We start from the raw sequence: 26,101 nt of genomic DNA on the forward strand, positions 1-26,101 counted from the left end.
AAAATCGTAAATTGTACATTTAAAATATAGTCGTACATTTACGTCAAAGTGATAGGTTTACAAAAAAGTCGTAAATTGACTATAAACAAGTTGAGGAAAAAGTTGTAAATTAACGAGAATAAAGTCGTACATTTATTATTGTAGTCGTAAATTTACAAGAAAACATTTAATAACACAAGAAACAAAGTTACGTTGTTACTGTATATTAATATACTATATTCTTGTAAATTTACAAAATTTTCCAGCAAAATCACAAGCAATTGTAATGTATCAAAATAAATTGTAAGTTTACAAGAAAAAATTATGACTTTACACAAATAGTCATAAATTTACATTAAAAATTATGTTTACAAAAAATAAAATTGTAAATTTATGGGGGGAAATCTGAAATTTACAAAATAGTTGTAAATGTACAAAAATAAAGTTGTAAATCTACAACAAAAAAGTTGCAATATTACAAGAATGTAGTCATAAATTTATGAGCATGAAGTCGTAATATTACGTGCCATACGTCAGAGGAAAAATAGAGCATAACTCTAGAATAGTCATAAATTTCCGAGAATTAAGTTGTAAATTTATGAGAAAAAAATTGTAACTTTGTATCGTTAAAAAAACCTAACAAATTTGACTACTTTTCATTTCTATTAGTGGCGCTGACAACCAACTTTAGTGGCTAGCGCTATATAGTGTCTATATAGTGTCTATATAGTGTCTGCATCACCAGTTAACCACCCTCAACGTTCATTATTGTTTTTAAACGCCAACAGTGTGTAAATATGGTTTAATGAGTTCATCCCTGACGATGCCGTGACAGGGAGGAAGGCGCCAGGACTCCAAAGATGGAGGTGACTTTTGTGGTTTGATCTCCCGTTTAGTAGCATCTTAATAAACAAGCAGGACTGACATAGATGTCACTTGACAGCCAGCGCCCACTCACACACACTCTCTGTGTCGTTTTCTCACACTTATTTTCACACTCCTGAGCCCCTCTCTTGACAGATACCCAGCCACATTCACACAAGCTAAAATTGGATGGAAGAAACCCCTTAAAAGGAAAATATTAGGAAATTGTCATACAATGTATGTATAGTACATACGTAGTATGTGTGTCTGTGTGTTAACAAAAAAAAACTACCAGAAGAGACAAGTGCATGTCAAGGCCTCTATGGGAACAGAAATAAAGAAAATAAGCAACAAAAAAGCCTAAATTAAAGCTGTTGTTCACACATGCAAAATAAAAAAAGGCAACACGATGGCCTTCTGCTGGATGCTTCTGCTGACACTCAGTGCAATGTCTCCCTCTAGCGGCAATGCCTGGTACTGCAGCACTCATCTCTTTACGGTCGTCTGCTTATGCTTTGCAGCATTTATAAAAAAAATCATGTCAACATGCAATATTGTAATACTCGTGTACTGTAAATCATACTACGTGGAAGTATGCTAATATTTATTTCATTAATTAATTTTCATTGATGTAGATTGGCCTTTTCCCATAAAGTCAACCTTTCTAGCAAGATGATATAAGAATATTCGTATCTGCATAAATGGACAAAAGTGAATTTCCCCACTCCCAAGCACTGCTGAAGTGCCTTTGAGTAAATCCTAGTAGGATGCAGACCCCGAATTCAAACACATATGACTTCCGATCCCAATTCTGTGTATTTCCATACATCCTACTACATCTTTTTTTTTTTTTTTTTTACAATAAAACAGGACAGATTCATAATTACTATAATAAAAGCTATCAATGCTATGCAAAAATGTTTGTCCTTTATCATCACAATACCTACAAAGAGCAGGCATGGGAAGTCCATTGAGTGGTTCCCCACCCCAGGAGCTGGTACTATAAACACTCCCAATCATTTCAGCTCATGACTTCCCAGAGTCCTTGAAGAGTAAATCCATCCTTCAGCTTTTCAATGGCGAGGCCCAGCTCCTCGGAAAAAACTGGTTCTCGGTCTTGTTGCTTAAAAAAACCAAAGGACACACGTCCACATTAGTATGACATCCTGTACCACAGCACATGAATTATTACCGCTGATGTTGGCGTGACCTTACCTTGTTGCCATCAGCAAAGTAGGCCTGTGTGCAAGCAACGACATGTTTTAGTAAAGGAAAAGGAAAGCATACGGATACACTTTAAGGCTGTATGAAGTCATCATATTACGAGAAGGAAATTTAAGAAAAAGAAAATGGAAATATGAAAAAGAAACAGTAAAAACGGATCAAAGAAGAGAGCAAAGTTGGGGGGAGCGATCTGGGATATGAAGTTTTCACTTCAAAAATGTTTGGGGGGACAAGCCATTTATTTAGGGGGGGGGGGGGGGGGGGGGTGTTTGCCCACCCCCAGGTTGAGTTCCCTTTTGATCTGACATCAAATGTGATGGGACAATGAATACAAAAATCTACATGCTGGTTCAGATGCTCATATTAAATAGTGGTTGCTGGTCAGATTGCCTAACAGAAAAACACTCACAGTGAAAGCATCCGTCTGCTCATCAGGCTCAATTTCCACGTCATCAGGAGGCTGATCCAGTGTCACTTCTTCCAGCGGTAGCGGCTGCAATTAAAACAATAATCACTATTGCAACCATAAAAAAAAAAAAAAGTTTGTTTATATTTTATATTCCATAACCTTTTCTTCCATTTCATAGTCCACTCCAAAGATGGGGTTGGCAGAGAACACCTTATGAAGCGAGTTGATTTCTTTGAGAGCATCCTGAAGCTTGTCCACGGGGTCGATCTTAAACCCCAGCACGTAGCCGCCGCTCTATGAACGTTACATACAAGTACAGTACAGTACAGTACAGTTTATTATCTACTAGCTAGACAACAAAACAGGCGAACCCGTCCTTGAAGCAAAAACTCACCTGACGGGAACTCTCGATCACCAAAGCCAAGCCGAATTTGGAGTCTCTTATTCGGATCGACCACTTTCGGCGTATACGTTTGAACAAGAAATACAGAAAAAAAATCCCAATTAGAAAGAATGAAATTACAGTATAATAAGAACAATAAAGTATAATAGCATTTCTTTACTTGTGCTCCTTACAAATGTCACATTAGGTAAGTAAAGTAAGTAGTGTAAGTAATCACAATCATACATACAATCTGGAGGTAAGGAATGCTGACATTGAAGCTCTCGTTCATGTTGGCGTGCCAGACTATCCGCACGTTGGTGATGAAGAAGGTTCCCAGGTTCCCCTAAAAGATAGCATTGAGTCATTAAAGCATACTCTTGATTATTGTAATTCTGACATGGGCTAAAAAAAAAAAGTGAACACGCGTTTCAGGGTTAAAACACGTACCTGATCGCTGGATAAATTCCAGACACCGTTGATTTTGTCATAAACTTGCTCCTTCGGTAAAAGTCTCAGGTTTTTGTTTTGAATGAGCGCCGCTCGCAATTTGAGGTCTCTGTACATTTTAGACGTTTCGTAGGCCCTGGAAGAAAAACACCCACGATTAAAAGTATGGTAATGGTAATGGTAATGGTAATGGTAATGGTTTTATTACATTTGAACATGCATCAGATTACAATTGAGTGCATCCCATAATCAGTTCCCAGTTCCACATGTCCAAAAGGAGTAGGAAGAAGCAGAGCTTATTAAATCCTACCCCTCCATCTGGTACTTTTACAATCAGTAACTGTTACATTTGTTCACTTCCTGCTTTCCATAATACAGTTTGTTTGTTTTTTTGTTTTTTTTTTAATAATGTACCTCGTACCGAAGTACGAGGTGATATGACCATACAATTACATAATGTGTACCATAGTAAGTGTCAATATAGTGATATATAGTATGTATTTGATGTGGGGAATTATGACATCATACCTATGAAACCAGTCAAATAAAAAAGATAATAATAATTTTAATGTTCCGATGAGGTGAAATGACCGATACTGTGCAGGTGAGCAATTCAAACGATCCTATTTCTTCATCCCTGTGACTGGAACGGCCTGTTGTAGCTTTTCCCGAGGAAGACAATTCACGTGCTAATTACGCCAAATGCTCCGTGATGAGAGGGGGGAAAAAAAAGAACACCCTAAAATGGCAGCGACGCAACATTTGAAAAGTGCAGGTTTGTCAGTGACCTCTGTGGCGTTACACAGCGTGTGTCCTAACACAGTGCACCTCGCTGGGCCACACCGGGTGGCTTCTCCCACTCTATACTAAGCTTTTCCTGATCTCCGTATCGGCACACTGGGTGCTCAGAGCATGTGTCCAAATATAGTGCACGTTGCTGGGCTACAGGATGTGGCTCCCTCTGCTCCATACTCTTGACAACTCATAGCTATTATGTGGTAATCTAAATCATCTGTGGAGCATTCCCTCGCTGGGTTACCTGTGTACAGCAATGACGGAAGTAAAGAGCCGAGGACTTCCTGGAACCACATTGGTGAAGATGAACTCAAATCTGGTGTTGTTGGACTTGGTCAGGATGTACAGGGCTTCGGTTTGGCCTCTGAGTTTCTGGAAAATAAGATTGCAAGTAAACGTCAGCAAAACAGCAAAATGGGATTCAACAGAACCAGGCAATAAGCTCAAAGACCGAGCTCAAAGTCTGCCCAGCGTGATGCACTTTTTATTTTCCACAACAGAATATTGGGGTTTTTCAAAATGGTTGCTTGTAAAGTAGCCAGTATCACAGTCTGGTCTGGAACCACGTGACCACCATTAATGAATGATTAGTGCGACCAGATTCCCACAACGCATAAACGTAAGATTCATTTTACAGTATATACATTAAATAAATTAGTCTAAAAATGACAGAACTCACCGAGTAGGCTGTCCTTGTTGTGATGTTTAAAATGGAGTTGTAACCTACAGCTGCAATGAAAATTAAGTTATTGATCGTAGTGATTAAATCCAAAAGAATAGATACCTTTATTGCTGTTTACAATGTAAAACTACTCACACAAATTGACTCTAGGCAGCGCCAATGAGTGCCAAATAATCCTCAGGTTTGTCACCAAAAGTCGTCCTAGGAAAATCAAATTAGCATTTTTGACAGACATGTAAAAAGTTAACAGTAATTTATCGTTTTAAGCGTTGACTACCTCGATCGCCGTTATTTCCTTTCGTGTCCTCGATGGAGTCCAGGCAGTCGATCAGAACTTCTCCGGGTCGATTTTTCATCTGCCTGTGTGAGAATTGGAGTGATATTTCAGTGTAATATAAAATGTGTATTAAAAAGACCGACGAGCTCGGCTAATACTTGGTGGGCTAATGGTTAGCTAGGCTAACGTCGATCATGATTTCAGGTGTGTAACCTACTGAGCTGTTATGTCGAATCGAACGTCTCTGTCCTCCCAAAGAGCATCTAAAACCGATGCCATGACCGAAAGTTGTCTCTCATACGAACGTTGTTTAGTGTGGATAAAAACAACTGTGCATGCGAACGGTCTAAGTCGCTAGCAGATCTCATTATCTGAGAAGCTTCTACTGAGCTACAATCCCCATGGCAACCAGTATTTGTGACATTCACGAACGAACCAGTTCTTTTGAACGACTCATTTAAAGAAAGATGGGAACCGAGTCGCAGGTGGAAAGCCCCCCCCCCCCATTCCCGGCGCGGTGCTTAGATAAAACGAGTTAAGCCCAGGCCTTCTTAAATATTAATAAATGTAAAAATGAGCCAAATGAGCCAGTTTTTTGAACGGTTCTTTGAAAGAAACGGTTCACCAAAATCCGGCTCCTCTCAAAGAGCCAAAAATCCCATCTGTAATGGCAACAGACGGCAAAGCAGGAGGACCAAATTTAAGGAAGTCGACTGCTCAAAAAACATTTTCATATAGAAAATATTGAACGTCACAGACTAAGGGATTTACTTTTTTGAATGAAACAAATATTATGGGATATTGTTTTCACCTAAGACGATTGAACGTATTCTTTTTTGGGGTGTTTGGAGGATATAGTTGGTGTCCATTTCCACTCAAGTCAAAATATGCAAAATGTGCTTATTTGCCTCATAAAGTCTATGGAGCTGACACACAAGAAGGAGATGCAAATCAACACAAGTTTTATTCTTTTATTAATAAAAACAGACTCATCATTTATTCAAATACAGTAGTCACAAACAGCCAAATCTGATTTGAAGCACTTCAACTTCACAGTAGACGGTAGAAAAGGGTCTTGTAGCTGCCAATGAAACTTGTCTCAGTTCAAGAAAGATCTCACTCACAGATTCAGTCGATGTAGATGTTGTACATTACAGTCGATGTAGATGCTGTACATTACACTTTGCATGGCGGTATTACAAAACCGGTCATTTATTTGGTAGAAATATTTGACATGCTTTTAGGATACTGCTGTTTCCATACTGCTTTGAAATGAAAACATAGTAATGCTACAGATTTGGTTATAATCTTGAACGCTCAGGTTTTGTCTTCTTTTATCCTGCTGGGAACAAAACAGAACATTACTCAAGCATCATCATCATCATCATCGGGTCTGTGAATATTCACAGGGCACTGAATTAAAGCAACTGGACTGTTAAGGCCTCAAATCCAGGCAGGCTGCATCAGTTCATGTTCTTGTTCAGCTAACTAGTCTTTGCTTGTAGACTAGATAGGCTGGAGAGACCAGGGTTGTTCAGCTAACTAGTCTTTGCTCGTAGACTAGATAGGCTGGACAGACCAGGGTTGTTCAGCTAACTAGTCTTTGCTCGTAGACTAGATAGGCTGGACAGACCAGGGTTGTTCAGCTAACTAGTCTTTGCTTGTAGACCGGATAGGCTGGAGAGAATAGGATTGTTCAGCTAACTAGTCTTTGAGCATCAACTGATGAAACCTGCTCGGATGAGAGGAGAAACAACAGTCCAGCCGTGATGCATTCACTGCCCTGACGATAAATGCGATAAAAGAACCTCCTGTACCTGTTCTCAATCGAACACAAGTCTTCTTGCATTCGTCTTCTGATTTAAAACGGTTGTCATTCCCGGCACAGCCTCCGTACCAAAACTGTGCACAGGCGTTAGCCTGCTTGTCGTAGTACCAGTGGATGCTGTATTCCCTGCACGTTCCTTGGTCTAAGCTGAGGTCACAGCGGGAATGACGAATGGAGACCTCTGAGGATGAAGTACGCGTTGAGATGCATTGCATGCAAGAATTGCATCGACTGAAATGAACTGCATGCCTTACTTTCACTTTCTGGCGGGACTGCTGGCTTCCACTGATTGGCGTTTAGGGAGGGACCAGAACCCGGGATGGATGAGGATCCTGTTGATGATGATGATGATAAGACGGCCTCATTGGAGATAGAACTTTCCTTCACATGCAACAACGATGTTTTGTTCACGACAGCCACAGTGCTGCCGGCCCTCACGTGGGCTCTTAAATCTAAATCGTCCCCATCTTCATCTTCCACCACCTGAAGTGATACAAGAATAAAAAGAATATTACTCTAGTATATTTTATATATATTTATATTTCTATGTCAATACTGAAAGACCTGAATCGGGAGTGGATCAGCACTGATGGGCAGCGTAAAAGTGTCACCGCGGCCTCGGCTATTGGTCCTTCTCAGACTTGTTACTTCCTGTTGGTGCGTGTTACCATTGGTTCCATAAGCATTAGGATGGTACCCGTTGCCGTGCTCCCCGTTCCCATTGTTCCCATTCCGACTTAGCCCGTTGTGGCCATTCCAGTGGCCATTTGCTACTCGATTGTAGATGAGGGCGCCGTTTTCATCCTCGCAGAACTGGCTGACCAGTTTAGACTCCAGTGCTGAAATTAAAACAAAAAATTTATAGTCAAAATAGGTACTTATGACGTGCATTGTAGTTAGCTTATATTGACTTGTTTTCATATTGACTATGTTTCACATAAGGATTGGGGAAAAAAAAGTAATTTTTTTTAATGTTTGTAAAAGTACCAAGGGCGGCTCGGCGGTCGAGTGGTTAGCACGCAGACCTCACAGCTAGGAGACCAGGGTTCAATTCCACCCTCGGCCATCTCTGTGTGGAGTTTGCATGTTCTCCCCGTGCATTCGTGGGTTTTCTCCGGGTACTCCGATTTCCTCCCACATTCCAAAAACATGCTAGGTTAATTAGCGACTCCAAATTGTCCATAGGTATGAATGTGAGTGTGAATGGTTGTTTGTCTATATGTGCCCTGTGATTGGCGGGTGTACCCCGCCTCTCGCCCGAAGACAGCTGGGATAGGCTCCAGCGGTAGAAAATGAATGAATGAATGAATGTAAAAGTACCAGATGGAGGATTTAATAGGATTTAATAAGCTTTTGCTTCTTCCTACTCCTTTTGGACATGTGGAACTGGGAACTGATTATGTGATGCATGTTCAAATAAAATTAAACCGTTACCATTACCATATGTAACGTGAACATTCTCACCTGGTAAGGTGTTGAAATCATCAATCAGGTACATGTGTTCGCTGTCAGGATCCGACGCAATCAGGTCGAGTTCCCTCAGAAACTCCGCCTGCGTTGGATCGGAAGAGTTGACGATCCCCAGCGCGTACATCTCAATGTTAGCAGCATGAGCCTCTCTCACGGCAATGTCAAGTTTCACTGGCTCTCGCTTGTCCGTCTGGCCGTCGGTGATGACGATGGCGACCTTCCTGACTCCAGGCCGAGCGCTGAAGAAGGCCTCTTGGGTGGCCTTCCTGATGGCGGTGCCAGTGTAGGTGCCCTCCCCCATGTAAGGAATCCTTCGGATCGCCTGCTTCACGTGTTCTTTGTTCGTGTAGCGGACCAAGTTGAACTCCAGGCGCACATCCAGGCTGTAGAGGACCAGGCCGATTCTTGTCGCGTTGCGTCCCACTGTGGTCCCGTCAACCAGTCGGGTGACAAAGTCTTTGATGATTTCAAAGTTGTCAGGACCGACGCTTTCGGAGCTGTCGATCACAAAGACGAGTTCCATTGGCCTTTCTTTGCACGTGACACCACATCCTGGTGACACCAAAACACTACATTTACCACTTTGATACTCCTTTGTGTATTCTTTAGTGCAGACGCTGCCTAAATAGATAGATACGTATATGCTAAGAAGTTCTATATATTCCAAGAACAGGTGAAAAAGCACATTATTTAAATCAACTTCACTCGCTCCTGTTTTTCCCATTTACGTATGATGGTTTTTTTTTTTACATTTCTATTCTATTCTATTTCTACTTCAATCTTCTTCTTGTAATTTTTTCTTTGTAATTATGACTTTATAATTATAATATGACTTTATTTTCTCATAATGCCCCCCCCCCCCCACAATTTATTTTTCGGATCAAAAAGATCCACTGTGGTGACTCCGAAATCAGGAAAAAGCCAAAAGAAAGAAACAAAATTGTGTCTTGTTTCTCATAATATTATGACTTTAAAAAAAAAACTCTTTTCTTTAATATTTCAAATTTATGCTACTAAAATTCCTCATATTATAAATTTAATGCCTTAAATTTATTCCCGTTTTTTCTCTTTATATTTTTACTTTAGTCTCATAAAATTATAGCATTTGTTTCCCATTTCTGCTGTTCTTTTTGTTATTTTATTTATTGTACTTTTCCTGCAATATTATAACTTTTCCGCAAACAAAACTTGAAAAAATTATAACTTTATTCGTAACTCTGTTTCTCATAACAATATAACTTTAAAAAAACGTATTGTTTCCATAGTAACGTTATCATCGTAACATGTTAACTTTAGCATAGTGAACATAAACACTTACTTATATACAGTATAACACTTATGGTAGGTGTTAACATGCTAACATTAGCAATCAAAATATGTAGATAATATATATGTACCACTAATATTTATGGTGTAAATCATAATATGGGGCGGCACGGCGGTCTAGTGGTTAGCGCGCAGACCTCACCGCTAGGAGACCAGGGTTCAATTCCACCATAAACAAAACACTTTGGACTTACCGCATATTTCTTTAATGAGCTTTATAATGTCCTCTCTCTGAAAAACACGCATCATTTAGACAAGCGCCGTTACAAGGTCAACGTTCAATTCAAGGATCTTACTGTGAGGCCTGGTTCTCCTTTTGTTCCTGCTCTTCCCTGTTATTTGATGAAGGGTCAGTTTGAATTATTTGACGAGACTCCATACACCATCATGTTTATATCTTGCAAAGGTGTATTTTCACGTACTGCTTCACCAGGAAGTCCAATATCTCCTAAATCTCCCTTGGCACCTTTCACCCCCCTCTCTCCGTGAGCGCCACGGTCACCCTAGGACATGTTACATAACTCAACTCCGATCAGAATGTTCAAAGATGAATGTGTACTTTACTGTCTTACTTTAGCTCCTGGTAATCCATCTCCCGGTGGCCCTCGATGTCCAGTCATACCTTGGGATCCTGGATCACCCTGAAAACAAGTAAGATTTTCAAAAAATGATATTTTCATAAGTAACAACAACTCCTGGGAAGGTAAAGTGATGATGAAACTTGTACCTTGGGTCCTTGAATACCCTCTCCTGGAGGTCCATGTGGGCCAGCAGGTCCTGGTCTCCCAACATTACCCTTCAAACACATTTTCAGTCAAATCACTGGTGTAATGATTCATATGCCTTTCATTACCTTCCAGAAATGCCAGGCAGAAAAGCCATTTGAGATGTGGCATTTATGACCCGGAAAATTGTGGATATTTGGTAAAAAAAAAAAATTATGGGCATATTAATTACTCACATTTTTTTCACCATTTCTTCTTGTTTTGTTACAAACGTTGACATTTACACATTGCGAAGAAACTGTGTATGAATTAATATGGAAATAATCTCACTGGGGGGCCTTGTATTCCCTCTCCAGGTGGGCCGGGCAATCCTGGTAATCCTCTAAAGCCAACGTCACCCTGGAAAAAGACACAATGGTAATGGTAATGTGACATACGAGTACCAGGATTGTTTCTCTTCTCAAAATTAAAACCTGATCCTCTAAGTTTCAGCATAAAACCCTGATCAGAGCATCCTGACTTTCAACATAAAGTCCAAAGAAAAAACGTGCAAATTAAGTATAATAAATACAGTAGAGGAACCTTAGGTCCTGGAATTCCTATTCCTTCTGGTCCAGGCTCTCCTGGTAAACCCGGTAAGCCTGGTTGGCCCTGGAAAAGAAACATGTTAACCACTTAACAGTTTAAAGTAAGAGGTTGCTTATTTTCCGGGTTCTGGTCGATGGTACAAACCAAAGGACCAGGGCTGCCTTCGCCTTTTGGGCCAACTGGACCAGGTGGACCGCTAAGACCTCGATCCCCCTGGAGAACCAAAGCACAGACATGGTCATATCAACAACCTGGGACCCTAATGAGGATAAGCGGGATAGAAAATGGACAATGGATGGACAGGGTTCTAAATATAGAGTTTACCTTCGGACCTGGAAGCCCAAGGCCTGTTTCTCCAATTGGTCCAGGTGGACCAGAAGGACCTAGATCCCCCTGAAAACAAAACAGAGTGATGATTACAAGTTTTGACCAACGTCTTGTTGAATTGTTTGTTAATCCAGTAGAGTTTTACTGTATGTTGGGTTATTCACCTTTGGACCGGTTATGGATCGTCCTGGCTGCCCTGGATTGCCCTGCAGACCTGGCACCCCACGTTCGCCCTAGAAAGGTTGAGTTTGAGAACCACCCATTTCTGGTTAAAATACGGCCACTTCTGGTTTATGCCCTGTCCACTCGCTCATCCCTACTTCCTACCTTTGGTCCAGATGGTCCTGAGATCCCTGGAGGTCCATGTAACCCACGAATGCCCCTCAGACCCTGGTCTCCCTACATAGGAATACCATAAACGGGGGAAAAAAAACTTGTAAAAAAAAAAACCCAGCAAACTACCAACGAAGAAGATGCACACCTTCTCTCCTTGAGTGCCAACACCTGGAGGTCCCTCAGAACCTCTTGAACCGGGAAACCCAGGCTCACCCTAGAAGAGGACATGTAATCTTTAGTCGCTTGATTCAAGTCTAACAGAAGGAAACATCAGACAGATAAATTTTTAGTTTTGTTGCTGAAATGTTCTTTACTTTCTGCCCTGGGGCTCCATCTTCTCCTGGAAGACCCGGCAAGCCGCCCAAACCAGCAGATCCAGGTTCTCCCTGTGCCCACACAGATCCATATTTTCATACTGATAGACTCGTGAAGTATGGGCTAAATAGTTCATATTACACCCTAAATGCTCTAATTAATGGCTCTATTCAATAAATCTGCAAACTCCACACAGAGATGGCCGAGGGTGGAATTGAACTCTGGTCTCCTAGCTGTGAGGCCTTCACGCGAACCACCCACTTCAAATAATTATTAGAGTTAAAATTTGGGAACGAACAGCCCCCCTCCACTTACCACCTGCTTCTACTTAAGGCTCCACCCACTTTGTGTTATCTCACCTTTGGACCCGGTTCACCAATGCCTCTCTCTCCTGGAGATCCTTGCTCTCCAGGTAAACCTTGGTCCCCCTACAAAGACATTGTAACACCCATGACTGTTTTCCTAGCAGGCAGTAGTTTCTATAACAAGAATGGTTTCCACCAACCTTTGGTCCTGGCAAACCTTCTCCTGGGATCCCTCGTCCTCCTGGCGGACCCCTTGGACCTTCCACTCCCTGTACAGTAATATGGATCATTCCAGCGATAACATCTACAATGTGCATGCGCTATGGTGTGAAATGATGAAAATGGAAACCTTGTCGCCCTGGATGCCCACTCCTGTCAGCCCAGTGGGTCCTGGAGGTCCTGCAGGCCCCAATTCACCCTAGAAGCAAAGTATTGGAGACACATTATTATGTCAAAAGAGACATACTCAATGAATAATTCTTAAATAATTCTCTTAAGGATTTATCTGTGATTACCCATATTTCTCGTTTTTGGCATGCACAGAAATATTAATCGGGCATACATTCACACGTGTCATGCACGGCATTGGTTGTTAGGTGTGTGTCATAAAATAGCCTCATATAGATTTGATCTACCAATCAGTCGTTATATTAATCTTTGTTTTGCGGGGTCTTTGCTCATTTGCATACTAACAGTGATTGGATGTTTTTGGATGATTAAACATGTTGTTTGCGTCATCGGTGAACAACAGCAACTGAAGAGAAAACGTTTTGACTTTGAATGTGAGTTCTGGGGTGGCATCACATGGTTTTTATTGCAAATGTTGATCCAAAATCAAATGAAAATATCAATGTCAAACTAGCATTAGGTTTTGGAGGGAAAAGGAGTCAAAATTTAAAAATGAATGTGTGTACAAATTTACAGTTTATTGTCATTCGGCGATGATTCCGCAGGATGTAACCCCCCCACAAACGATGTAATGGCATTCTGATGATACTCACCCGTTCTCCTTTAAGTCCGACCCCCTGCTGTCCTCTCGAGCCCCTAGGTCCAGGCAGCCCTCGATCCCCCTGCGAAGTCAAATCATGTCTTGTTAGTTGCCTGGTTGGGTCTTTGCCAAGTCCCTATTGTCATCAATGGAGACGGTTATGAAAAGGAGCGTGTTGGCTCCTGTTACCCACTTACCATTTCATGAGTGGGCCTGAAAGGAATGGAAGTACTCCATTTGTTTTCTTAAACTGCAGTGGACTTTTTTCCAGTGACATGCAGCGTTGTCAAACTGGGGTCAAACTGATTCTGATACTCGCTGGAGTATCTCTTAACTAAGCCCCTCCCAGTATTGAATGCCAACTCAGGTGATGGCAACACAAACTAATAAATTGTGCAATTTTTAATTTTTTTTAAATTTTTTTTTATATTTCTAACACTAGAAACCAAATGGTTTGACTCGCTGATGGGGAGGAGGGGGCTAGTTTTAGCTAATGACCCATCCCGAGATGCAAACCGTATACTTTTGTACTGTAAACATGGAGTGTGATGCTGCAGTACCTTACCTTTACATCATTTTATTCAAAAGTAAAAAAGTAGTGAAACAAGTAATTACTCAAGTAAGAGCAAAGAAAAAATATTTTAAAAAACAGAACAATTTGGTTCAGGTTTGTGTCGTGACAGAAATTATGTGAAACAAAACATGAAATGCTGCAAAACATCCTGTTATTTTTTAAGAAAAGAGCAAATTAAATGATACCTTTGGTCCAGGAAAGCCCTCACCCTGAGGTCCCTTTTCGCCTTGGACACCTTGTGGTCCTTGGGGTCCCTGTAAAAAAACTAATTCATAAAGAGCTGCATGCATACATAAGTAAAAGTCCATATTCATAACATTCATATTACATGACACTTCATTAAAGCATCCAAACTCACAGGTGGGCCGTGTTCACCAAGTCCTGGAGGACCAGGAGGACCTGGCCGGCCGTGGAATCCCATGTCACCCTGCACAATTTGACAAATGTAATGATGATGTAAATGCAGGGAAACCAATGCAGATAAGAAAACACATCAAGCAAAAAATAAGACTTGATGACATACTTTAGGTCCTGGTAGCCCAATGCCAGTTTCCCCTTGAATTCCTGCAGGGCCGGGTGGTCCACGTTCCCCCTGTCATCAAACGTAAGTTATCAGTGATCTCATCACAGGTCAGGACATGCTTCAGCTCTTCACATGTTACAGTGACTCACAGCTTATGCAACCTTGGCATAAAGAACAAAGCACTTTGCTCTTGAAAATCCTTTACCTTTGTATTCCATCCCACTGTCTTTGCAGCTTGACGACAGAGCCAGTGAACTGCACTTCCACTTCATTAAAAGAACTGTAGCCAACCCTAACGAACCATAATCTCGGATTCCCAATTCTAACCCCCTAAGACTTTCTACCAGCCAAAGAAAGTCAATACCTGATTTAAAGGGGACCTATTTTGCTATTTCCGCTTTTCTGACCTATAAATGTATTTACAATGTTGTATTCTGGTGTTAAACCATGCCAAAGTTTCAGATCATGAGGTTTGTACATTAGGAAGTGAGCCGTGAAAAAGGTTTGAGATGGCTTTAAAACGCTTGGTTTCAAAAGGTGTGGTAAATCTGTTCCTTTGTGATGTCACAGAGGGGCGGACTTCCTTATATGTAAACTATCTGTCTTCCCTCAAGCTCTGCAAAAGTGCTAGCATAAAGGGAGTGGGGTTTCTAATCGTCATTTCCCACCACAATTAGCAGCCACATTTGGTTACAGATGTTGTAGAAAATCTAATGCTAAAATGCTAAAGCTACTTGCCTTTGAGAGACATCTTGAAGTGAACCGTTTTCTTGAGAAACTGGTGACTGTCCAGTCTCGACTTCTGGATGGGATTCGAATCTTATACCGGTAGCTTGCAGCACAAAGCAGAACCCCTTTTTAAGTACTCGCTAGTACGACCAACCACAGCAGAGGCGGGCCGTGGGTGGGATACATTAAAATAAACCGTTTTCGTAAAAAACCACAAAAGTGAAACAATACAGAAATAACCACGTTAAAAATAATGTTCAAAATTTAAAACTTTCTTATGCGTTTTAATCCATCCAATTCAGACGTATTATATTGTAAAATTGTTGGTCTTAAAAATGCACTCTTTTAGTTGTATTCACTGTTAAAAATATGATACGGCTCTCATGGAAATACATTTTAAAATATGACGCTTACATGGCTCTTTTAGCCAAAAAGGTTCTCGACCCCTGTTATACATGACACTTGTGATCACTTTTATAGCAAGGAATCTGAACGAGGCCAGACCAGGTGATGTGGGATGATTTACGTCCTGTGGAAATGTTGCATACATGTCCTCACACGGGCAAGACACAGATACTTGTCATGTACTGTGCTTTATGTAATGCTTGCTACAGACACCGCTGGAGGCATTTCCTCGAACAGACTAACTGCCCCCCCCCAACCCCCTAAATATAAAAGCAATGCAAGTAACATGCCATTTATTGTGGAACTGTTACTTGCATTTGTTTGAATTAGCACTGTCAAAGTACGAGTTAACGGAAGTTAACAGCGCTCGATTAAAGTGCACTGTAGTGAAAAGCTGGAACAAATATTGATGGGAAATGGAGAAAGAAAAGAGTATTTAGATTGGTAAAGTTAGCGTCAAAGCTCTGGCAGATGGCTCTTGTAGCAAGACCGAAGTTATTTACTGTAGCTGTGTTTGACTTATCACGGATTACATGGCCTGCCAGAGACTGCAGCTATGCAGGTATTGTTTTTATTGTCATATAAAGTGCTACCTTGGCATAAGAGTGGCCCAACTAACCAGTGGTTTCCACATTTTTACATCTCTATGATGATTTTGGCATTGAACTGCCAGCTAAATTGGACTTCCAGCTGCTATTGACGGGCTTTCAATGGCTGAAGTCCAGTGTTTTGCTTTCGATTTAGCATCAAACTAGCAAGGGGAGGTTTTTATGATGTATTGTATAAAACTAAGCAGGAATAAAATCAAATGAAAAGCACTAAACTTGTTGCACTTGTGCAAGTTTCCTTGACATGTGTCAACGAGTACACTTAAGTTAGTATAAGAAGCCGAGTGAGTAAAAGGAATGGAGTTTGCCATCACTGCATCTACTGTGTCTTGCGTGGAAGTGCACGCAATCCACTGGAACATCATCAAATATTTATTAGTGATGTTTCATTCTTTTGTTATGAGGATAATGACAGGGAAGATTTTCAAATGCTAACAAAGGGCTCTGTACCAAACTGCTTCCTGTGTCGGTCATAAAACTGCGGCCTGTTTCAGTTATTATATGTATAGGAAACATGAATTTGACAGGGTGTGTTATTAACAAGACACTAACCTGCTTTCCCTGCGGGCCCGCTGGCCCGACGTCTCCATGTGGTCCCGGTAGCCCCTGCATAGACACAATAGATGCCATTCAAAACTAGAAACTGCAAAACTGAATGCCAAATAAGCCCCTCTACCTGCCCACACGCACAACCAAAACTTGAAATTATTATTATTTATTCAAAATTATTTCAATTATTTGTACAAATTACTGTTTACACTGTACATTGTTGCTCATATTTGATGTCATCTATTTATTCTCAACACTATTATTATTTATTATTATGCGGGAACCAGGCAACGACATTTCGTTGGCAATTTCACTGCTGCGATATTGTGCAATGACAATAAAGAAAGTCTATCTATCTATCTATGGTCATCCAAATGGGAACACCAAACTCATTTTCCCGGGGCAAAAATAACACAACAAGTAACATATGTTGAACACACAATGTAACTGCACTACATGGACTATGCGGGTATTGAAATATACGCTTAGACGGTTTATTTCCCTACAATACTGTACGTAACAATGACTAACCTGTAGCCCCCTCAGTCCTCTTACACCAATTGTACCCTCAGGACCCTGCAGGAGGTCACATAAAACATGTTATGTGAAGCAAATATATGGACCAAATGAAAAAAAACACTATACAGTGGTATGAAAAAGTTTGGGCACCCCTGTCAAGGTCAAGGGTCAATACACAAATACATTTTGTGTTCCAATAATTAGTGTTCAATAAAACAAGGGTGCCCAAATTTAGGCACCTGTCTACTTTAGTTGAAATAATGATTGCACACTTTCTGTAAATCCTATAAAGTTCATTTCCTGTGTCATTTCACTGTGTTGGTCTGCTATATGAATGGACGATCCATCCCAACAAGCAGTCATTTACAAAGGAACATCTGGAACATCTGGAACATTACCAGGGGACCCCAAACCTTTTCATACCACTGTATATACACAGTATACTGTATGTGGTGGTTTAATGATGTCGTACCCTGTCTCCTTTGATTCCTGGAGTGCCGCATTCTCCCCTTTCGCCCTGTGGACATGTTGTCATTGAGTATTACCAGCTGTTCTACATGCATATCATAAAATACAATATACATCATCGACTTACCTTATCTCCTTTATAACCTGGTTTTCCCTGCACATGAACATCATTATTAGTGTTTCAAGTGCATAAAGAGAGAGAACTGAAAATGTTTGCTTTGATTACCTCAGCCCCTTGTTGTCCGGGTAGACCACCAAGACCTGCTTCACCCTGAAATGTGGCCATGATACTGAGCTGTTAGACCAGTAAATACAAGTTCATCCAATCTTTAGTCCAGTGGTCTAACAAGGGCCACATACTGACAATGAAGTTTGTGTGTGTGGGGGGGTATTTGTATGTATTTTTAAATTTCCTAAAAAGTTATTATTATGATGTATTTATTATTATTTTAATATTAACATCATTAATAATTATAAAATTAGTATAGTTAATAATAATATTATCGGTAGTTAGGATTTTTGTATATTCAAGGTGGGCCAAAAGTAGGGTTACATTTATCGGTTTCACCTTAAGCTGTTTTTTTTCTTATGATGTTTTAGATATCCATCCATTGACATGGCGCTTATCCACATTTGGGTCGAAAAAGCTTTCAGATATATAAATTATAGAAAATAATACTGAACCTTTATGTAAAATGTAACTTGTAAACTTGTTTTTTGGGAGAAAAGTTAATTTGATCAAACTGTTAGGTTTGGTGTACAGTGTTCCTTCGTTTATTGCGGGTTTTATGTCCCCAAAATAGCCCACAATAAGTGAAATCTGCGAAGTAGCCAGTATTATTATTATTATAAATTATGTTAAGGCTGTGAAATATATTATATTAATAATATAATAATTTATACACTTTTCTCCGACAGGCATGATAATTTTCTCACATTGCTCACTTGTATAAATACTCAAAGTACAAACTGTTTGAATTTGAATCATCAACCTATCAGGTTGGACACAAAAAATAGTCATGTGGCGTTTTTGGATTCTTGTTAAAACATATTTGTGCAGTCATCAGTCCAAATTTTGTACCAAATTTTGTGGTCATTCTAGCTAAATGCCATTCAATTGCCCAGGCTGTGTGAGAAATTTCAAGTCAACGCAACTTATGTATTGTCTAAATTTTGCGCCATCATGTGGTGTATTTGTCAGAAAAATAATACCACATGCAACAAATTCTAGCGCATGAATTCTCAACCTGTACTTCCTGTTTACTCATATATTCAGCATCATTCATCAGCCGGAGAATTTCAGCTAACCTAACTATGCTATTATGTGCCATACACATCTGCAAGATGCCAAGTGGGGTACATTGTGGTTGTCTGCACCCATGCATTACATGATGTTATTGTGTTCTCTAGCCCGTATCTTCCTTAGAATTGACACATGTTGGTTAAAAATGGATGTCAGGTGTGGAACTCCCTACAAAGTATAAATCAGTTTTTATAGAGCCTCTAAGCTACAAAAAAAAAGTCTAGCCATGTGTGTGAAAAGGTGCACACCTTCTGCCCTTTCTGGCCCGGGGCGCCATCTTCTCCAGAGCGACCTTTCTTCCCCTGGAGAATGAAACAGAATCAAAGGTTAAACTGTCTGCTCCTTCATGCATGAAACAATTCTAAGTGCATTTCAACGATGAAAGAACGTAATAAATGAACATTTAAGGTGACTTTTACCTTCCTGTTTTGTAAATGTTGAATTAAACAATGTTTCTCACCTCAATCACCCAAAATGGAGCCAAAGAAAGTTTAAAGTGCCAGTATTTTGAACATAAGGGAAGAAATACGATTGAATGGAATATAACTTATGACAAAACAGGACGGTGTTCTGTCTTGCTGCTATTCCGTGTCTTTGGGAACACTCACATCAACAATGAGGTCTTCAATGAAGGTGAATGTAACCTTAAATGTTTATTTAGATTGGTAATTCCTCATTCATATGCATTTATATACGTACGTTGGGCTGGGCGATATTTTCCTGCCACAAAATAAGGATATGCTTGTTTATTTTCAAGTATATTTGACTTGTTGACATTTAAAAATGTCCTCTTAAACCAGGCATTCCTTCATATTGTCTTCTTGGATTGGAGCAGAGCTAAAGAGTTTGGTTTAGTTTATAAAAATATTATATTTGATGCTGTCTATATTTATTTAGAAAAGAACGGCCCACTTTAATGTAATGGCTATTTTTAGATGCTATTTTTTAATGTGCATCTTGGATGAAGCTTTAAAATATAAAAGATTATTTATTTTGACCATCAATTTGACACGCACATTTGGCTTTATATCCATATAATATCCATATAATCCATCCATATAATATCCACATTCAACCGAAATATGAGTATTTGGTCCATGTCGCCCAGCCCTATTTATACACATAATACACATTTTTCAGCCTCCCCCGTCCTTCAAACTAAGTGACGCCACCGCATTCACTTACAAAAACGCAAAGGCAAAAGTTGACATTGTTTACAGGCTGAGACGCTTTTGACAGAGGTTTTGGGGTGAAAGGTCAACGTGCTGACGCGTGAATGTGTGCAAAGTCTATTCTGCTCGCAGAGGGCATGAGTTGTCTTGCCCGCTGAGGGGTCGAGGGGTTATTGCGTCTGAGATGCACCTGGATGCGTCAGCGGCTGTCCTGCAGACGCCTTCATGACCATTTCACCAATCAGAGCAATTAGGAGAGCCTCCTCGTCTGAGCGTAAGAATGCAAAGAATCTCTCCGTGGAGAAGGCACCTGGTTAATAACCGCGCAGATGTCTGTCAGCACAGCATCATTATCTTCTAGCGCGATGGAATAAACGCCTGCATGGACTACCGGCTTGACAAATTGCAGATACTTATGCCGGGATTAAAGAAAAGAAGGGTTAAAAAATTGAAACAAAATAAATTTCATATTTTGCAGCCCCTGAGGCGTGGCGGACGTTAATCTACAGACTGTAACTATTACGTACGGTTCTCTGATTGGTTTATCGCTGCCAGCATACTTTACTGTACGTATTATGTCATGTTCTTGTATGTACGTATTGTTCATACATTTTTACAGATTTTGGAACTCGGTGCACACATAAGGCGCATCATCAATTTTTTTAGAAAATGAAAGGCTTTTAAATGCGCTTTTAAATGCGCTTTTAAATGCGCTTTTAAATGCGCTTTTAAGTGCGCTTTTAAGTGCGCTTTTAAGTGCGCTTTTAAGTGCGCTTTTAAGTGCGCTTTTAAGTGCGCTTTTAAGTGCGCTTTTAAGTGCGCTTTTAAGTGCGCTTTTAAGTGCGCTTTTAAGTGCGCTTTTAAGTGCGCTTTTAAGTGCGCTTTTAAGTGCGCAAAATATGGTATAAAATGTAAAAAAAACCCGTCAAATAAAAATAAATACATTTTTACAGATTTTGGAACTCAGTGCACCCATAAGGCGCATCATCAATTTTTTAGAAAATTAAAGGCTTTTAAGTGTGCCTTATACTGTGAAAAATACGGTATATAATGTAAAAAACCTGTCAAATAAAAATAAATAGATACAAGAAAAGTTACATAAATTAAAGCAAAGTAGCTTACCAAAGTAGCACAACAACATTTTCTTACAGATTTTGGAACTCAGTGCACCCTTAAGGCGCATCATAAATTTTTTTAGAAAATGAAAGGCTTTTAAGTGCGCCTTTAAGTGCGAAAAATACGGTATAAAATGTAAAAATCCTGTCAAATAAAAATAAATACATACAAGAAAAGTTACATAAATTAAAGCAAATAAAACATTCAAATTTGGTGCCCCATAGTTACCACTCATTTATGTTCTTTTTCTCAACAAATTTCTGTCACTGAAAATATATTGGTAAAAATAATCATGTCGTTATTAGTGTTTTGTATTGCAGTAGGGTACTTTTAATAAAACCACAGCTCTTATTATCTCGTGAAGTGGAAGGTGAAAGAGGCATCGTTTGTGTGGAACATGCCTGCAAGCTCTAAAGGTGGGCAAAGGAGCATTTAAGCTGATCAGTCAAACGTGTGGAATTACTGTTCAAAGATTTTTCAACAGCTATCCTGAGGACACATCTACTGGTTGTTCCAAAGAAGTTTCCACTCACCGCAGGCCCGCTGGGCCCCCTCTCGCCTTTCTCACAAGCACATTTCTGAGCCAGAGGGCACTGAAAAAAAAAGAAAATGGACGTAGAATGTATGGAACTCAACCTGGTTTCTTCATGAGTGAATGTCAGCATGCAAGCTTGAACAAAAAAAAAAAGCAAGACTTACTCCTTCATCTGCCAGGTCACTCTGGAAAAAAAGAGAACCAACATTTCATTGGATATATATATTTGTATATATATACTTTTACAAAATGAAAATGACCAAGAGCTACTCATACTCACAATCTTGGAGGCCATTTTCTCCACTATGTTCGTGTCCTGCAGGTTGTGGAGGAAGTGGGAAGTAGGAGAGCTGGCGAGGAGGCGGAGCTGAGCCACATTTGCCGGCTCGTTGGCAGTCCGGGTGATACCAAGAGTGAAGAACTTAATCCCCTGGTTCTTGGCATCGGCGACGGCGGAGAAAATATCGGGGTTCCTCGGGTGGGCGGAACCGTCAGTGAGGAGCACGGCTATTTTGACGCCGGTTGAGATGGACTCCTCCAGGTAGATCTTGGTCATGTTGGTGATGGCGTAGGTGGTGTAGGTGCCGTGGCCGATGTAGACGATGGGAACCACGTGGTTCTTGAAGTTCTCCAAGCCCCTCCAGTCGCTGAACCGTTGCTCTGTGATGACGTGGCTGCTGTACTGGAGCAGCGCCACCCGCAGGCTCAGTCTGCGGCCTGTACTTAGCTTCAGGCCATGGAGTTTCTCCACCAAGTTCATGGAAAACTGCTTCTCCTGTTCGTGGTTGTCCTTGGCACTCTCAGAGCTGTCCAACAGGAAGGACAGCTCCAGGCTGCAGTCCTCATCCAGGATGGCTGTGTGGAGAAACACCAGGAGGAGGTTACCAAAGACGACAACTCCTTGCAACGTTCAAAATCCATCGGACTTCAGCAACAAACTGTTCACACGTTCCATGTTTACAAAACACTGCCATATTTTCTCTTGCTGGCTTGGAATCATCAACTCCAACCACTTCTGCCTGACGCCTGACTCTTTAGGAAAGTTAGCTGGAGTGTGAATGGTTGTTTGTCTATATGTGCGCTGTGATTGCCTGGCCACCAGTCCAGGGGTGTACCCCGCCTCTCGCCCCAAGACAGCTGGGATAGGCTCCAGCATACACGTGCGACCGTAGTGAGGATAAGCGGTAGAAAATGGATGGAAGTCAGAAAAGTGGAAAAAGTTGTACTGTAATAAGAAATTCTCAATATTCTGAGAAAAAGTAATGTAATTTGAAATTCAGTTGAAATACTATAGAATTCATAATACTATGAAGAAAAAAACATAACAGAGTGGGCATGCCTGGAGGCGGCCGTGGGTGGAATAAATTAAAACAGACCAAGCACAAATCCAGCTGGAATAGGTGCAGATTCTGGAATATCTCGAAAGTTTTCTTTAGGGGGGTTATTGTGTGTAGCTGCTCTATAGGGGCCACAACTCAATACAAAAGGGTGGAAAAATGAGCATAATAGGTCCCCTTTTAAGAAAAAATAAGTTATGTTTTAAAAGCTGTAATATTATGAGAAACAAACTAAACAAAATAAAGTTTTAGATTTTTTGTTATATATTGGGAAAACAAAAGTACAAGAAAAAAATTTTTTAATGCAAAATGGGAAAAAGAAAAGCAAAATTAGCTTTTTTTTCTCTCTGTAAAACAAAAACATATTATCAAGACTCGTTAATAACGAGTATCCGACTCATTCCTACCCTTAACCCGGCGCTACAGTAACATTACTGGCCCCTAGTGACCAGTGTACATTACTACATGTCACATCTTAGATGCATTTTTTTATTAATAATAATAATTAGCTTTTTTTAGCAAATGACAAAATGGAGATGCAGTTTTTTCTTGAACTGTATATAACTTTTGAGCACATCTACATGTATTGCTGTAAGTTTCCAAAATATCCAAGCGGACGAGTTGCATCTTTCAGTTCTCACCTTGTCCATCGTAAATAGTTGCAGCCAACGGTTTTGTGCGAGTCTTTCTGTTGTCATGCAGGTCTTGGGCCCTGCCCTCACGAGTCAGTGCTGCGGCCAACAGTACGGATGCAAAAGAGATGAGCATCCTCATCTCCTCTTCCAATGAGAAAAAGCAGCAAGGAACAAAGGAGGTTAATTACTTTCTACTAACAAGTCAAAATACACACATGCAATATTTACAACTGCAGTTTGTAGTGTTTTGCTTTCTTACTGGTGATAGATTGAAGGTGGCGACCTGCAGAAGGACCAGCTGCGGTTATCTCATTGATGGTGTATCAGCAGCAATGTCTGTGAGGAGCAGAGAAAGCGAGAACTTGGAGCAGTCGGCTCGTCTTTTATAAGGTGGAACCACCCCACCGCGTTCAATGGATAGACTCCCTCTTCAGCCTCAGGGCTTGTGAAGACGGGAATATCTTTCCAAGTTGGAATGTTAGGCCCTGCAAATGTTGCTTTTACACACACAGACATTGTGAACGTAACATTGCATGCCAGAAAATGCTCTTTCTTATTTTTGAATGCAAAAGTGCGGACAAAGGATTGGTAGAAACCAGGGTTTTCAACGTATAGTTTAACAAGAATGGCTGAATTTGCAATTATTTTAAATCATGGCAGAAACCCAAGAGGGGGCTGTCAGCACGTAGCCAAATAAAGGTGTAATTATCACAATTTTATAGACAAAATGATACTATTTATAGATGTGACAGAGAGTGAGGGCATGATTATATTACAATTAATGGAATTGTATTATTTGTACACTGCATCCAATCGTTCTGTTTTTTAAAAATGTTAAAAAATGTCATCCAATACTTCTCTACAAGAGAGGAGAAATATGATCTCAGGGAAGAAGTACATTTGAAACACTTATATGCTAGGTATAAGTACTTCCGGTACGAGGTGCATTATTAAAAAAAAAACAAAAAAAAACTTAAACTGTATTATGGAAAGCAGGAAGTGAACAAATGTAACAGTTTCTGATTGTAAAAGTACCAGATGGAGGGGTAGGGGTAAGTCTCTCTTATTTTATATTATATTTATAATATTCAGAGCCTATCTGGGAAATGGTAGAAAATAATTTGTACATACTGCACAGTAAATGGAAGCTGTCAGAACTGTTCTCTTAAATGTCAAAAACAAATAACACATGATAAGAATTTGGCAAAATGTCTCTGTGGTAAAACGTGACTAATTAGAATCGATGCACGCATACGTTCCTCACCTGTGAGAGTTGGGGGGTCAAAAGTTTAAAGGCCATAATGGCAATGACCTTTGCATTCCAAGCTGACCTCTGCTGCCTGGAGAAACAATTGACAAAGTTCATTGGGTTCATGAAATTAAATCAAATTATGCTGGTCTTGAAAATCCAGCATAAACCAACTACGAGCATGACCAGCAAGACCAGCATATGTTGTGTTTTTATGTTGGCCACTCCAAATTGTCCATAGGTATGAATGTGAGTGTGAATGGTTGTTTGTCTATATGTGCCCTGTGATTGGCTGGCCACCAGTCCAGGATGTACCCTGCCTTTCACCCCAAGACAGCTGGGATAGGCTCCAGCACCCCCCGCGACCCTCATGAGGAAAAAGCGGTAGAAAATGAATGAATGAATACAAAATGGGCCAAACACTGACCCATGCGGAAACCATCTCAAGACCATCCAACATGTTGATGATGACCTTCCCATCTCTACACACTGTTATCTACCGAATCATTTTTGAACCAATAAAAGGCATGTTTTGATAAGCCAACTTTGTGTATGTTGTACAAGTAGGCTATTGTAATGTAATGCAAATGTAGCAAGTAGGCTATTTTGGTGTGTCTTTTATTCTGTTTACTTGCTCTATTCAACTTCATTCTTTTGTAAAGTGTCTTTGAGTATCTTGAAAAGCGCTATACAAATAAAATGTATTATTATTATTATTATTATTACGCTACACACACTTTCTTTAAATCCAGTGCTTCAATGATGTCATTCAAAACCTTAAGGTTTACTTTAATGTACTATGTTTGTTTCCTAAAGCCGGTTTGGTATCTTGATAAGGAATCCTATTTGAAAAAAACCTGATGCAGTAAAAGAAGCAAAAATGTAGTCTGTTTGATGCTGTATTAAAAGTAAAATTGAAGAAAGTAAAGGATATATAACTTTAGTTTTTCACAAGGGAACGATAAATACCGTTAACTTCCATACTTCCGGTCCTTTCCCTCCTTTTTTAACCTCACCTGAGCCACACGAATGACTGCAGCATACAGGAGTGTCTCTCTCACCGGAAGCGAAGCGGTCCAGTGTTGTAGGTTGGTTCTTACCGCCATCTT

The 26,101-nt window shown here is 40.2% G+C and overlaps 2 protein-coding genes across 4 annotated transcripts; both read right to left on the reverse strand.

Moving 5' to 3' along the window:
• Nucleotides 1-305: 305 nt before the first annotated feature.
• bbs5 (Bardet-Biedl syndrome 5) lies at nt 306-5,472 on the reverse strand. Its single transcript, XM_058081997.1, has 12 exons — nt 5,280-5,472; nt 5,063-5,145; nt 4,921-4,986; nt 4,783-4,832; nt 4,348-4,475; nt 3,309-3,444; nt 3,109-3,204; nt 2,871-2,933; nt 2,636-2,770; nt 2,477-2,560; nt 2,059-2,082; nt 306-1,966 (listed from the first exon to the last, which is right to left on the reverse strand). Exons 1-12 carry the CDS (start codon nt 5,339-5,341, stop codon nt 1,865-1,867), a joined length of 1,029 nt encoding a protein of 342 aa, XP_057937980.1. The 5' UTR covers nt 5,342-5,472; the 3' UTR covers nt 306-1,864.
• A 555-nt stretch (nt 5,473-6,027) lies between these two features.
• On the reverse strand, nt 6,028-26,009 carry col28a2a (collagen, type XXVIII, alpha 2a). Of its 3 annotated transcripts, XM_058081848.1 has the most exons (39): nt 25,962-25,993; nt 25,008-25,083; nt 24,875-24,907; nt 24,003-24,079; nt 23,750-23,887; nt 22,052-22,626; nt 21,936-21,956; nt 21,770-21,829; nt 19,197-19,250; nt 17,872-17,916; nt 17,773-17,799; nt 17,650-17,694; nt 17,190-17,234; nt 16,662-16,715; nt 14,368-14,436; nt 14,203-14,271; nt 14,030-14,098; nt 13,284-13,352; nt 12,632-12,700; nt 12,483-12,551; nt 12,337-12,405; nt 11,977-12,048; nt 11,808-11,876; nt 11,654-11,725; nt 11,491-11,559; nt 11,324-11,392; nt 11,144-11,212; nt 10,994-11,062; nt 10,742-10,810; nt 10,414-10,482; nt 10,259-10,327; nt 10,109-10,189; nt 9,983-10,018; nt 9,881-9,917; nt 8,355-8,912; nt 7,455-7,729; nt 7,145-7,373; nt 6,880-7,071; nt 6,028-6,404 (listed from the first exon to the last, which is right to left on the reverse strand). In XM_058081848.1, exons 5-39 carry the CDS (start codon nt 23,880-23,882, stop codon nt 6,397-6,399), a joined length of 3,654 nt encoding a protein of 1,217 aa, XP_057937831.1. In that variant the 5' UTR covers nt 23,883-23,887; nt 24,003-24,079; nt 24,875-24,907; nt 25,008-25,083; nt 25,962-25,993; the 3' UTR covers nt 6,028-6,396. The 3 variants fall into 3 exon arrangements, with proteins under 3 accessions (XP_057937831.1, XP_057937832.1, XP_057937830.1); XM_058081849.1 differs by lacking the exon at nt 24,875-24,907 and having other exon boundaries at nt 6,028-6,401; nt 25,962-26,009; XM_058081847.1 differs by lacking the exon at nt 24,875-24,907 and having other exon boundaries at nt 25,962-26,009.
• Nucleotides 26,010-26,101: the final 92 nt, after the last annotated feature.

Source organism: Doryrhamphus excisus, chromosome 9 (genome assembly GCF_030265055.1).
Source record: "Doryrhamphus excisus isolate RoL2022-K1 chromosome 9, RoL_Dexc_1.0, whole genome shotgun sequence".
In the NCBI taxonomy this organism is placed as follows: Eukaryota; Metazoa; Chordata; class Actinopteri; order Syngnathiformes; family Syngnathidae; genus Doryrhamphus; species Doryrhamphus excisus.

Coding starts and splice junctions, on each gene's coding strand:
- bbs5 (XM_058081997.1), bottom strand. CDS start 5,341: ATGGCATCGGTTTTAGATGCTCTTTGGGAGGACAGAGACGTTCGATTC. Junction 4,833..4,920: donor GCTGCCTAGAGTCAATTTGT/GTGAGTAGTTTT, acceptor TTTTCATTGCAG/CTGTAGGTTACAACTCCATT. Junction 3,205..3,308: donor GGAATTTATCCAGCGATCAG/GTACGTGTTTTA, acceptor GCTATCTTTTAG/GGGAACCTGGGAACCTTCTT.
- col28a2a (XM_058081847.1), bottom strand. CDS start 23,882: ATGAGGATGCTCATCTCTTTTGCATCCGTACTGTTGGCCGCAGCACTG. Junction 12,701..13,283: donor TCGGACTTAAAGGAGAACGG/GTGAGTATCATC, acceptor CTTTGCTTCTAG/GGTGAATTGGGGCCTGCAGG. Junction 12,552..12,631: donor TGGGCATCCAGGGCGACAAG/GTTTCCATTTTC, acceptor ATTACTGTACAG/GGAGTGGAAGGTCCAAGGGG.